The sequence below is a fragment of the Nilaparvata lugens genome, chromosome X (assembly GCF_014356525.2).
Source record: "Nilaparvata lugens isolate BPH chromosome X, ASM1435652v1, whole genome shotgun sequence".
In the NCBI taxonomy this organism is placed as follows: domain Eukaryota; kingdom Metazoa; phylum Arthropoda; class Insecta; order Hemiptera; family Delphacidae; genus Nilaparvata; species Nilaparvata lugens.
Window position 1 is genome coordinate 41,460,700 of NC_052518.1, and position 15,445 is coordinate 41,476,144.

Sequence of the window (15,445 nt, forward strand, 5' to 3'; positions counted from 1 at the left end):
TAATCATTTATATCACAAACATTCACCGTGTTTAGAAGAATTAATTTTAATTGTTCAGCAATCATAACATCACGATTTTCACATTTTGCTTTTGCAATAGCTTCTTCACATAAATCAAACCAGTGTATGTAATCACGTAATTTTGATTCCAATTCTATATCAGCATACAACCAACATTTGGGATCCATTACAACAATGATCAGATCTGTTCATAACAGCACACTGGAATGAATTCTGTTTGTAGCAGAGCTTTTATATGAGTGGTACCAGAACTGAAAAATTTACTGGATTAGCAACATCACTCTTGCCTTGTGCATGTATAATTGATTTCCACACCATACACAAATTACCTTTTGCCCATTGTAGTAAAATCCTTGTCTCACATATTTGCGTTTGTTTTCCTTAGTATAAAATTGACACATCTTCATACTTTTCATTCACTCTGCTCCACATAAGTTATCCACTTTCAACCAAATACTTTCTCTGCCTTGGACAACATCAATGACAAATAATGTTTAGTGCTGAATAAAGCACATCTACCATCAACAATACTATTATGAATTTTGCAAACATAATAAGTCCAGCAATCAGAGAACTTTCTATAATTAGGCCTTTTAAAATTATCAGGTATTGTTTCAACATTATTATGAAATTTCTTTAAGAATTCCGCTTTTTCTCCACCCTTTGTATATACTCTATCTTGGTTTGCATGTTTTGTAAAATACTTTTTTACAGTAGAAGATGAGTGTATATTCTGGAATATTATGTTATTTTCTGAATGTAGTGTATGTAATTTCTTGAGAGGTGAATATAATAGCATTTCATCTTGATTTTGTAGTCTATTAATTGTGAAAAACCTGTGTTTGAACTGTTAGTCATAGGTGAAGTGTGTTCATGAACACATAAGACATGAATGATAAGCAGAATCTGAAGAAAGATGAAAATGTACATGGAGATGAAGTTGAAATTCCTATTTTAAATTTTGATGAACTAATTGTCACTACAAAAATGGCTGACATGAAGAAAAGTAAGCATGGCATGCTTTTTCCAAATCATATCTGATCAATATCAGTTGGTGGTTCTTCTTCTGGCAAGACAAACATTCTCCTAAACCTTATTTTCCATAGAAAAACATTATGTTTTCAAAGCTTATATTTGTTTAGTAAATCCTTATATCAGCCCAAGTATGTATTTTTGGAAAAAGTCTTCTCCACACTAAAATTCATAAAGTTTTGTATGTCGAATGATATTTCAAGCATACCAAATCCAAATGATTTAGAAAAGGATAGTTTGGTGATTTTTGATGACTTGCAATTGCAGAAAGTTGCACATATTCGAGATTATTTCAGCATGGGGAGACATATGAATATTGATGTGATATATCTAAACCAGTCCTATGCAACTATAACTAAGCATATAATCAGAGAAAATATGAATCTGATTTTGATTTTTCGAATAGACTTACTTTCTTTGAAGCTAGTCTATAGAGATTTTGCAGAGTCCGATATGAACTTTAACACTTTCAAAAATATGTGTTCAGATGTTTGGCTTTCATCCATGAAAATTGAGAAACAAATCAAAAATGAAATAAATGATTCTGAAGGTGAATTCAATATCAAGAAAGAGGAAGACCCAACTGATGATGAAGATTCTGTAGATGATGATGATGGAGATGAATCTGAATATTTCAGTGATGAAGAAGGGAAGACTGACAGAGGGCTAGATCCACCACCTTTAAGCAAATCTTTTCTAATTAGGAAAACCATGTTACAGGATATACTTGACAGTTATTTGGATACTTTTCATTCGTTAAAAAAGAAGTCTATTCCATTAGGTATACAGTATGATTCTAAAACAAGTTCATACTTCATGTGAAAAAAAGTCATGATCACATTCTCAGATAAACATATTTTTGTTGGAAAAGGTAAATTCTAAATAACAAGAGGTTTACTAGAATCATTATTCAAGGCGCGACCAAATGAGGATTATTATAGCATGAATGATATTTGCAATTATAAAAAGATTCTAATTGCAACAGGTGCATATTTAAACAGACTGGGTTATGTAAAGAGGAATAATGGGATTGAAATGCTGTTAGTTCAGAAACTATTCCCATCAAAAACACATAGAACTAGACGCTCAACAATGGGGAAAAGATTGAATTTCTTGAAAAATATAACAAATAATAGATCATATGTTTACTATGATGATCCAAATGAGTTTGTTATATGTTTGCAAATGCTATTAGAATCGCATAAAGCTTGTAACGATTCTCATTCAATCGAAATAAATTCAATTTTAGAAGAACTAAGAGAATCGCATATAATATATTGATAGGTGGGTGGGTAGCACAATTAAGTTATTGTTAGTATTCTAGAGATAGTCTAGATGGGAAGATGGTAACGTTGCGCTGTCATACTAGTAAAAAGAAGACTAACACACACAGATAGAAAGGGGTGATAGGTAGTGGTCTATTATCCACATTGGGTAATATTGCTAAAGGTATTGTGAATAAAGCGGGTAGCATTACTTCAGGCGTTCTGAATAGGACAATAGACTCCCCACCAATTGAGCTATACCTTCCAGGGGGCTACCAATACTGCGGTCCCAGCACAAAGCTAGACAAACGGCTTAAGCGAGGTGATCAAGGAGTTAATTCATTGGATAAAGCTTGTCGTATTCATGATATAAGTTACTCACAATCTTCAGATAACTTATCACGTTCAAGAGCAGATAAAATTTTAGCAGATAGTGCTTGGGCGATATTCAAGGATCCCAAAACAGACTATAGTCAGAAGTTATTAGCATATTTAGTCACATTAGCAATGAAGACAAAGTCGGCAATTGGATCTGGAATGAAATTACCACATATTCATAGAAAAAGGTCAACACAAAAGAAGTCCAGCAGGAAAGGGAGAAGTGAAGGTGTAACTAAAAGAAATAGTGAATATATATGGAGGGAGGCGATTAAACGTTTGATGAATCATGTTAAAGGAAAAGGTTATTATCTACTTATCAACTACTTTGGTGGTGGTAGTGGTGGTGGAAGAGTATTGGATTCTCCATCTGGATCAGTGCCACCTCATAATGTGCATGGTCTATTGATGAGGGAAAGTAAGAGGAGAAGGACATCAAAGCAATTAAAACATAGAGCAAGAGGAAGATCAAGGAAAGGTAGTAAAAATGATTGCCAAACTCAGTAAAGCTATGTCTGGTCATGATCTAGAACAATAGGCGGGATTGTTAAAAATTCTGCTGCATGGTGTGTATATGCTTCATATGCTGCCCAACAAAATCAACCATGATGAGATGTCTATTGTTAATCTGGATTCTCATACCGGACCAGGTACACATTGGGTGGCCTATGACAAACAAGGTGATAATGTATACTATTTTGATCCCATAGGCAATCTACAGCCACCATTACAATTGGTGAAGTACTGGAAGAAGCAGGAAGTTGTGAATGTATTTTATAATGCTGATAAGATACAAAAACCCAATACAAATATTTGTGGTCACCTATGTTTATTATTCTTGTCTGGTCAGTTGTAACTATTTTTAGGTGTGGTTAAGTACTACTACCGTGATTACTATGGTTGTGATAACGCTTTCTGGAAAGAGTAGTGATTTATATGAAAATCTACTACAAGTTTTGGATTTAGATAATAATATGGAATATGAGATTGAATTAGTGAACCTGTGGACTTTCAATTCTATTCCAAATGTTATTAAAGGGAAAAATTACAGTTTCAAATATGGTGATCAATTTAAAATGCTTGAAACAGGTTCTTATGAAATTGATAATATCATAAAAATTGAATGTAACTAGTAAAAGTCTAGCTATACGTGGGAATAATAATACAATGAAAACTGAAATCTATTCTGATAGACCTATTGATTTAACTCATAATGATTCAATTGGTGCAATACTGGGTTTTGAACATAAGGTGCTAAGTCCAAATATTTGGCATTATTCCAATAAACCTGTTTCAATATCAAACATCACATGTTTAGAAGTTTCATGTAATTTGGCTTGTGGGAGTTATAGCGATGGTGAGGAAAAACATACTATTTATGAGTTTCTCCCAAAGGTTCCTCCAGGATATTTAATTAATGAGACACCAAGTCCGATTGTATATGTGGGTTTAAATACACACAAGTTTCAGTGCATTTATGTCAAAGTGACTGACCAAAACGGATCCTTAGTCGATTTCAGAGGAGATAGATTAACAATTAAACTACATATACGAGAGAAGAAGTGAGATGGGATTCATTGTATTCAAATCGCATACCTCAAATCATAATCCATGCAGAGGAGATGAAACTTTTGAGAGGTTGAAGATGAGGAAAAAGAGGGAGGTAAATAAGAGTTGTAATAGGACGTTTAGTAGAGTTTCACATTTCAACGTGATAACATCTAAAAATGCAAGGATATTAGAAAAATTATGATTTTGAGTAAATTTGGATAATGTCATCTTCAATGGCCGCAATAAGTGAGATCTAGGATGTTGAGAGGCAAATACATTTCTTCAATGAAATAAAGAGTCTGGAATATCACACCCACACTCCTTATGCAAATCAACGCTTAACAAAATCTGATGAAATTAGAATTCCAATGAATTCACAAGATAATTATAGCCTTCCATGTAAATTCCATGTTCATTCTTATACAGGGTGATGTTACATGCAAGAAGAGTGTGAAAGATGACAAGGGAGAAACTAGTATTCAAGATGCAACATATAAACTAGTAAGTAATGCAATAGGATTTATGTTTGATGAAATAAGATATGAGTTGGCTGGTCATCCAATTGCAAAGTCATGTCTTGTAGGAATCACAAGTACAATTAAAGGCTTACTTTTGAAAAATGTATTTGATAAAAATACATATTTTCTAGCAGGTTTTGATCAAGAAGGATATACTTTGGACAATAACAAGTTCACTTTTTGTATTCCAGTGAGGTTGCTTCTAGCCTTTTTTGAAGATTTTCAACAAATAATATTGAACTTGAAACAAGAACTTGTATTATTAAGATCATCAACAGATATAAATAGTATTACTACAACAGATGGTCAAAGTGTATCAATCAACATTACAAAATTGCAGTGGAAAGTACCATATTTACAACTTGAGGATCATGTACAACATGAGGACCATATTTCCTTATGGCTCATTTCCTCATGGCTATATCCATGAGGATCATATTTACAACATGAGGACTAATTTCTCTCTAGCTTTAAGTTAGTTTTTAGTTTTTGACTTTTTCATGTACATTTTCATGTATGTTTTGGAAAGAAAATAAATGATTGATTACGACTCAAGTTTTTACATATACTAGATAGTGATCGTCCACTAAAATTAGCATTCCACAAATGGGAAATACATGAATATCCCATATTACCCACAACAAAGGTACTTAGTTGGACAATTAAAACTGCGGCACATACAGATGCACCAAAATATGTAATTTTAGCTTTTCAAACAAATAGAAAATTGCTCTTGAAGACTACAATGGCAAATTTTGACTTGTGCAAGCTGTATAATGTGAAATTATATTTGAATAGCATTTATTACCCTTATGACAATCTATTAGGTGATAAACAGTTAATGTATAAAATGATTTTAGACTTTGCAGGTAGTTATTCAAATTCACCAGTGAATTCTGAACATGGGAATGAAATTGATTATACCACATTTACAAAAGATACACCAATTTTGGTAATTGATTGTTTGCACCAGCCAAGTACATTGAAAGGATCAATAGATGTGCGACTCAAATTTGAATTTGTGAGTGATGTGCCTGCTTCAATCAGTGCTTATTGCATTTTAGTAAGTGATAATATTATAGAATATACCCCACTAACATCAATGGTTCGAGAGGTGCAGTAGTTTTACCAGTAGAGTGCATGGTGAGAGCAGGTTGTATATAACCTAAGACTGATTGAAAAAGCTTTAGTAGGATAAGAACCATGCTATCGAGCGGAACTTCAACATCATCATCGCGCAACTCTCTTTCATCATCCTTACTTCAAACTGTGAAGGAAGAAGAGGAGGACCAGAAGGACTATAATAGTTTATTATCTCGCTATACTGGTGACTTATCATTGGGGTTGAAGATGGGAGGAAATTGTCATTCAAAACCATCGAAGAAAGTGGAATATGCAGATGTCAGTGTGCAGTGCAACTTGGACAAGGAGGAGGAGGAAGAGCTGTTGATGAAGGAGGGAGGGGTTGCTGAGGGAGGAGATGATGGGGATTGCAGCACATTCAAACAGGTTAGAATTGATGATACATTTGCTGTTGTTGAGTTTCATGGATTCAAAGATGAGAATAATCAATTTATATTAAAGGAATTTGCAATGATTGATCCTAAAAATACTTATGTTATATTACATTTCTAACCACCATTTTCAAAATCACAGCAACCATGGAGAACCCATCGAGATGTATGTTGGTTAGAGTTTTATCATTACAAGATAAAATGGGAATTGGGTAAAATAGATTATTCTGATAATCTAATAGAAGCTTGTCTCAAAAACCATGATAGAGTAAATACAAAGGGTGGAGAAAAAGCGGAATTCCTAAAGAAATTTCATAATAATGTTGAAACAATACCTGATAATTTTAAAAGGCCTAATTATAGAAAGTTCTCTGATTGCTGGACTTATTATGTTTGCAAAATTCATAATAGTATTGTTGATGGTAGATGTGCTTTACTCAGCACTAAACATTATTTGTCATTGATGTTGTCCAAGGCAGAGAAAGTATTTGGTCGGAAAGTGGATTACTTATGTGAAGCAGAGTGAATGAAAAGTATGAAGATGTGTCCATTTTATACTGAGGAAAACAAACGCAAATATGCGAGACAAGGATTTTACTACAATGGGCAAGAGGTAATTTGTCTATGGTGTGGATATCAATTATACATGCACAAGGCGAGAGTGATATTGCTAATCCAGCAAATTTTTCAGTTCTGGTACCAATTCATATAAAAACTCTGCTACAAACAGAATCCATTCCAGTGTGCTGTTATGAACAGATCTGATCATTGTTGTAATGGATCCCGAATGTTGGTTGTATGCTGATATAGAATTGGAATCGAAATTACATGATTACATAGACTGGTTTGATTTATGTGAAGAAGCTATCGCAAAAGCAAAATGTGAAAATCGTGATGTTATGATTGCTGAACAATTAAAATTAATTTTTCTAAACACAGTGAATGTTTATGATATAAATGATTACCTATGTTATTACAGACCTATGAAATTGAATGTTCCTGAACTGCAAACCGGTTTAAACATGAAAACCTTGATGAGTGGAGGGGGGAAAACAGTGTGATACCGCATACAATACTGAAGTGGCTTTCATTCCCAGTTCAAGAACAGTTGAGTGCAGAGACATGCTATTCTACTCCTACATGATGCAGCAGCAGCAGCAGTTCAATTTGACTAAATTCAATGAGACATCAGGGGAGAGTATTGCCATTGTGCAGATACGTGACTTAAAGTCTGACTCCAGCTATCCAGTATATAAGGTGAGAATAGTTTGTACACCATTCGGATTGAGAAGTGTGTTGTGATTATATGAGAAAAATAAGCGAGGACAACATTGTTTTTTGACATATTTTCGCCAGAAAGGTTTTTTTAGATGTAAATGGACAAACTTTGGAAAGTTTTAATAATGGGAAGTATGTTATGAGATGTATTCACCAGGAGGATAAACCATCATTGGTACTTCTAGATGATGTAGGAAATTAGAAGAGTAAGGAATATCATCTTCATCCTCTCAAAAGTTTCATCTCCTCTGCATGGATTATGATTTGAGGTATGCGATTTGAATACAATGAATCCCATCTCACTTCTTCTCTTGTATATGTAGTTTAACTGTCAATCTATCTCCTCTGAAATCGACTACAGATCCATTTTGGTCAGTCACTCTGACATTAATGCACTGAAACTTGTGTGTATTTAAACCCACATATACAATCGGATTTGGTGGCTCATTAACCCTACAGTGCATGAAGTAGCCAAACGGCTACCGCTTTAAGAAAGCTTATTTCTATTCTCAATAAAAACCAATTGGCTACCTCATGCATTCATGTGATAGATGCTATCATCTGCTATCATTCTAGTTCATTTCTTATAACACAGATAGCGTGAAAGGCTCTTAGAACAACATTATTTCCAAGGCCTCCTAGATGTCAAGGAATTCAAAAACACTCATTTTCAAATGTGTATTTACCAAATTGGGTTTATGAATTTATGATATAAAAAATATAAATCATACAATCATAACTTGAAAATATAATTTACCTATTGAAAACATGTGTTTCATCTTCTAAAAAATTTTTATTTGCAATTTTTATCCAGTTGCTGACTGGCAACTCCATGCATCTACATATCTATTCAGTTTGCAGGTTATGTTTGTATTCTGTGTTTCCTGTTTGTGATTGAATCACGTACGGTTTTGGTAGTTTATCTGTTGAAATATCGGTGTTTTCAAGTTATATTTTGTTTTAGTAGTGTGAAATGTGTTTGTTTTAGTAGTTTGAAATGTGTTCAAATGAAGAAATATATTTAGTGGGATAAGATGGGGCATTACAACTACAAGAAAACATTTTATTTGGTGTTGACATTCCAAGTGGAAGTGAGTACGACAGTGATGATGATGAAGATGAACCAGTCCCAAAAAATAATGCTCTTTTCAACATATTAGATAAGGAAATATTACCTCAATCTGAATCGATAGTAAGTAATTTAGAGACTGATCAATGTAATGTGGAAACCAATCAACCCAGTACAAGCTCTGGTATCTGTCATCCACCTACTGCTTCCAGAACCAAAAAACCAGATCACCCAATTTCAAGCAATCTACGAAAAAATACAATTTGGAAAAAACAAAATCTGCAAAAAATTGAAACGGAATTCACAGACTTGCCAGAAATAATCAAATCTTTGAAAACTCCATATGATTTCTTCTCGTATTTTTTTGATAAAGACATTTTGAATTTGATTTCTGATCAAAGTACATTGTACAGTGTTCAAACTCAACCGCAGCGGCCATGTAAAATATCTGTGAATGACATTAGAAAATTCCTTGGTATTTGTGTTGTGATGTCAGTTGTATCCATCACTAATGTGAGATACTATTGGAATAGACTATTAGGAATTCCTCTTGTGTCAGAGACAATGACAGTCAATGAATTCGAGAATATAAGAAGATGGGTACATTTCAATGATAACACAAAAGCAATTCCTAGAGGTGAGGAGGGACATGACAAACTCTTCAAATTACGGCCTATCATTGACCATTTGAATAAAAAGTGCTCGGAAATACCTATGGAAGAGTCACTATCTGTGGATGAACAGATGTGTCCAACCAAAACAAGACATCATATGAAACAATACATGCCAAACAAGCCACACCACTATGGCTTCAAATTATTTTTATTGAGTGGAGTATCCGGTTTCATGTACTCATTTGAAGTGTATTCAGGACAGGAGAATGACAACTCAAACAGAAAAGAAAATGAGCCAGATTTAGGAGCTTCAAGCAACGTTGTTGTGAGACTATGCCGACCAGTTGCTGAGAATAGGAGACATAAAGTTTTTTTCGACAACTATTATACAAGCATACCACTTATGCTGTACTTGAAGAGCCGAGGAATTTTGTCATTGGGAACTGTGAGACGGAACCGAGTAACAAATTGCAAGCTTCCAGAAGAACATTTATTCAAAAAAGAACCTCGAGGTACAACTGTGGAATTTGTGGGTAATTTTGATGGGCATGAACTCTCAAACATTTCTTGGTGGGACAACCGTATAGTAACCGTATAGTAAATATGCTCTCATCGTTTGCTGGTACAAATCCCACAAAAAATGTGAAACGTTTCAATAGGAAAACGAAAAATTATGATACAGTTTCTTGTCCAGATGTTATATTGACATATAATAAGCACATGTGAGGAGTGGACCTAACCAACAGTCTGATTGGGAGATACAGGACAACTATGAGAACAAAAAAATGGTATATGAGGATCTTCTACCACCTTCTGGACCTCTCAATTGTGAATTCTTGGATTTTGTACAAAAAAGTTTTTGAAGCAGATGGGTCCAAGAAGACAATGAGCTTGCTGGACTTCAGATTGGAGTTGGCAGAAGTTCTCTGCAAGATTGGAACTTCAAGTATGAAGAGCAGGGGTCGTCCTTCAAATTTTGAAGCAGAGGAGCATCAGCCAAAACGTCAGCGCGCCAGTAGGGATACTCCTGATGATATTCGGCTTGATCGCATGGACCATTGGATGGAACATATTCCAAAAAAACAGAAGTGCAAAATTCCTGCATGTAAGGGATACACAAGAGTGAAATGTTCGAAATGTCAGGTCTACTTGTGTTTCAACAACAAAAACAATTGTTTCCTTAGCTATCATACTGAGAAAACATTGAAAGCATAGAAGATAAACAAATATTGATGAATAATATGATATTCTTTTAGACTAGAGTTGTTAGTAAGTTATTTTTTAGAGAAGAGTGTTTATTCAGATTTATTATAGTCAGATAGGTTTTATTATTGCCCTAATTAATTAATTTTTTTCCAAATTTATATGGTTTTTATGTTCAAGCTATTATTATTTCCTCTGAGTAGTTGTTGTGCAGCCTACTTTATTTCTCATAAACATTTCAATTTAGAGTTATTATTGTCCAAGTTAGGTTTAGGTTATTGCTATTCAATTTGGGTATATTCTTTTCATGGGTGGGGGGAGGGGTTTAAAATGCTTTGAAATTAAAGACAAATGTAACAGGATACAGTGATTGAGTGTAATAAATGAATTGTGATAATAAATAATGTGAATAGAGAAGTTGTATCAATTGTGTACCAATGAGTTCTCAAGATAACTTACTGATGGCAAACCACCTTCACTGCATGAAGTTGCCATTTGGCTACCATCGGAAAAATCATGGGGGGGGGCTGATATGGTGAGTGAAAATTTTTTTTATTATTTTTCCTCTACTAATAAAACCAAAATCTAAGTAAATCCATTTATTTTTACAATTTTGAAAAAATCATGCATTGTAGGGTAATTAAATATCCTGGAGGAACCTTTGGAAGAAACTCATAAATAGTATGTTTTTCCTCACCATCGCTATAACTCCCACAAGCCAAATTACATGAAACTTCTAAACATGTGATGTTTGATATTGAAACAGGTTTATTGGAATAATGCCAAATATTTGGACTTAGCACCTTATGTTCAAAACCCAGTATTGCACCGATTGAATCATTATGAGTTAAATCAATAGGTCTATCAGAATAGATTTCAGTTTTCATTGTATTATTATTCCCACGTATAACTAGACTTTTACTAGTTACATTCAATTTTTCTGTTATTGCTTTTACGATATTATCAATTTCATAAGAACCTGTTTCAAGCATTATAAATTGATCACCATATTTGAAACTGGAATTTTTCCCTTTAATAACATTTGGAATAGAATTGAAAGTCCACAGGTTCACTAATTCAATCCCATATTCCATATTATTATCTAAATCCGAAACTTGTGGTAGATTTTCATATAAATCACTACTCTTTCCAGAAAGCGTTATCACAACCATATTAATCATGGTAGTAGTACTTACCTCCACCTAAAAATAGTTACAACTGACCAGACAAGAATAATAAACATAGGTGACCACAAATACATTAAAATACATTCACAACTTCCTGCTTCTTCCACTACTTCACCAATTGTAATGGTGGCTGTAGATTGCCTATGGGATCAAAATAGTATACATTATCACCTTGTTTGTCATAGGCCACCCAATGTGTACCCGGTCCGGTATGAGAATCCAGATTAACAATAGACATCTCATCATGATGGATTCTGTTTGGCAGCATATCAAGAATATACACACCATGCAGCGGAATTTTTAACAATCCCACCCATTGTTTTAGATCATGACCAGACATAGCTTTACTGAGTTTGGCAATCATTTTTTACTACCTTTCCTTGATCTCCCTCTTGCTCTATGTTTTGATTGCTTTGATGTCCTTCTCCTCTTACTTTCCCTCATCAATAGACCATGCACATTATGAGGTGGCACTGATCCAGATGGAGAATCCAATACTCTTCCACCACCGCTACCACCACCAAAGTAGTTGAGGTATGGTCTGAGATAATAACCTTTTCCTTTAACATGATTCATCAAACGTTAGATCGCCTCCCTCCATAAATATTCACTATTTCTTTTAGTTACACCCTCACTTCTCCCTTTCCTGCTGGACTTCTTTTGTGTTGACCTTTTTCTACAAATATGTGGTAATTTCATTCCAGATCCAATTGCCGACTTTGTCTTCATTGCTAATGTGACTAAATATGCTAATACCTTCTGACTATAGTCTGTTTTGGGATCCTTGAATATCGCCCAAGCACTAACTGCTAAAATTTTATCTGCTCTTGAACGTGATAAGTTATCTGAAGATTGTGAGTAACTTTTATCATGAATATGACAAGCTTTATCCAAGGAATTAATTCCTTGATCACCTCGCTTAAGCCGTTTGTCTAGCTTTGTGCTGGGACCGCAGTATTAGTATAGGACCCCTGGAAGGTATAGCTCAATTGGTAGGGAGTCCATTGTCCTATTCAGAACGCCTGAAGTAATGCTACCCGCTTTATTCACAATACCTTTAGCAATATTACCCAATGTGGATAATAAACCACTACCAATCACCCCTTTCTATCTGTATGTGTTAGTCTTCTTTTTACTAGTATGACAGCGCAACGTTACCATCTTCCCATCTAGACTATCTCTTGAATACTAACAATAACTTAATTGTGCTACCCACCCACCTATCAATAAATTATATGCGATTCTCTTAGTTCTTCTAAAATTGAATTTATTTTGATTGAATGAGAATTGTTACCAGCTTTATGCGATTTTAATAGCATTTGCAAACGTGTAACAAACTCATTTGGATTATCATAGTAAACATATGATCTATTACTTGTTATATTCTTCAAGAAATTCAATCCTTTCCTCATTGTTGAGCGTGTAGTTCTACGTGTTTTTGATGAATAGTTTCTGAACTAACAGCAATTTAATCCCATTATTCCTTTTTACATAACCCAGTCTGTTTAAATGTGCACCTGTTGCAATTAGAATCTTTTTATAATTGCGAAAATCATTCATGCTACAATAATCCTTATTTGGTTGCGCCTTGAATAATAATTCTAGTAAACCTCTTGTTATTTTGAATTTACCTTTTCCAACAAAAATATGTTTATCTGTGAATGTGATCATGACTTTTTCCCATGAAGTATGAACTTGTTTTAGAATCATACTGTATACCTAATGGAATAGACTTCTTTTTTAACAAATGAAAAGTATCCAAATAACTGTCAAGTATATCCTGTAACATGGTTTCCCTAATTAGGAAAGATTTGCTTAAAGGAGGTGGATCTAGCCCTTTGTCAGTCTTCCCTTCTTCATCACTGAAATATTCAGATTCATCTTCATCATCATCATCTACAGAATCTTCATCATCAGTTGGGTCTTCCTCTTTCTTAATATAGAATTCACCTTCAGAATCATTTATTCCATTTTTGATTTGTTTCTCAATTTTCATTGATGATTCTTTTAATTCTTGAAGAGGATTTTTAATTGGTGCTAATCGTCTCTCCAAATTCAACTCTGATTCAGATTGCATACCTCATAGAATATTATATTTTTCAACAATTGATTTTCTCAAATCATGAATTTCATTTGTTAACACATCTCTACCATCCCTCACATCTGTAATCTTTCCTATTCTTTCCTCTTTTACCTTCACCCCACCTCCTCTATTAACAATCTTACTTACACCCATATTTACAGCAAACACTCAATAAGAGTACGGTTTGACAACTAACTCAATATTATAATTTATTCTGCTAAACTAACTCTCCATGTTCATCACTGAACTTTGTTGGATCCAAGAATGTGTCCAAATTTAATCTATACCTACTATCATGCAACTTATAATCAGTACAAATGGTGATAAAATTATGTCCATTACCCTTCATCCAAACATCTGAACACATATTTTTGAAAGTGTTAAAGTTCATATCGGACTCTGCAAAATCTCTATGGACTAGCTTCAAAGAAAGTAAGTCTATTCGAAAAATCAAAATCAGATTCATATTTTCTCTGATTATATGCTTAGGTATAGTTGCATAGGACTGGTTTAGATATATCACATCAATATTCATATGTCTCCCCATGCTGAAATAATCTCAAATACGTGCAGCTTTCTGCAATTGCAAGTCATCAAAAATCACCAAACTATCCTTTTCTAAATCATTTGTACTTGGTATGCTTGAAATATCATTCAACATAGAAAACTTTATGAATTTTAGTGTGGAGAAGACTTTTTCCAAAAATACATACTTGGGCTGATATAAGGATTTACTAAACAAATATAAGCTTTGAAAATGTAATGTTTTTCTATGGAAAATAAGTTTTAGGAGAATGTTTTCTTGCCAGAAGAAGAACCACCAACTGATATTGATCAGATATGATTTGGAAAAAGCATGCCATGCTTACTTTTGTTCATGTCAGCCATTTTTGTAGTGACAATTAGTTCATAAAAATTTAAAAAAGGAATTTAAACTTCATCTCCATGTACATTTTCTTCTTTCTTCAGATTCTGCTCATCATTCATGTCTTATGTGTTCATGAACACACTTCACCTACAACTAACAGTTCAAACACAGGTTTTTCACAAATAATAGACTACAAAATCAAGATGAAATGCTATTATATTCACCTCTCAAAAAATTACATACACTACATTCAGAAAATAACATAATATTCCAGAATATACACTCATCTTCTACTGTAAAAAAGTATTTTACAAAACATGCCACCCTTGCTAATGATACAATTTTCTATGTTCATGTTCAAAACATATTAATAACTATTACAAGCAAACGAATTAACTACATATATTCAATCTTTAATTACTAAATTTTTTCAATTTATAATGTACTAACAGTTGATTTTAGAAAAAGCTTTTTCATTTTGTCTTAAAATTAATGTAAGCTAGATTTGCGCATTTAATCATTGTTTCCATAAAAAGTTTATCTGTATCCATATCTGGTTTTGCTCTTTCTTTGATGAATTCCCTAATTTTATAAACAGAATATGATTATGAATCACAAAAACATCGTTCAGGAAGCTCATAGGCAGATTTCCTGCATATCCTCTCACTTAGTAATTTGCTACCAGAATAACATACACTCAAATGTAGCTGTCTTTCTAAATCACTTTTTCCTGGTCTCACAAACCATAGAAATTCATCAAGGTCTACAAAGTTTTTTCTGTAATTCGCTATTAAATCAACAAAACTCATGAGAATGTCACACAAATACAACATTGATAATGTGGAATTATGCTAGCTATGATAT

The 15,445-nt window shown here is 33.6% G+C and overlaps 1 protein-coding gene across 1 annotated transcript in view; it reads left to right on the forward strand.

Moving 5' to 3' along the window:
* Window positions 1–7,154: 7,154 nt before the first annotated feature.
* LOC120354581 overlaps window positions 7,155–15,445 on the forward strand; it is an 83,030-nt gene continuing 74,739 nt past the window's right edge. Inside the window, exon 1 of the mRNA XM_039441929.1 lies at window positions 7,155–7,536. Coding sequence (XP_039297863.1) covers window positions 7,402–7,536 — 135 coding nt within the window. The 5' untranslated portion in view covers window positions 7,155–7,401. The remainder of the gene's footprint in view (window positions 7,537–15,445) is intronic.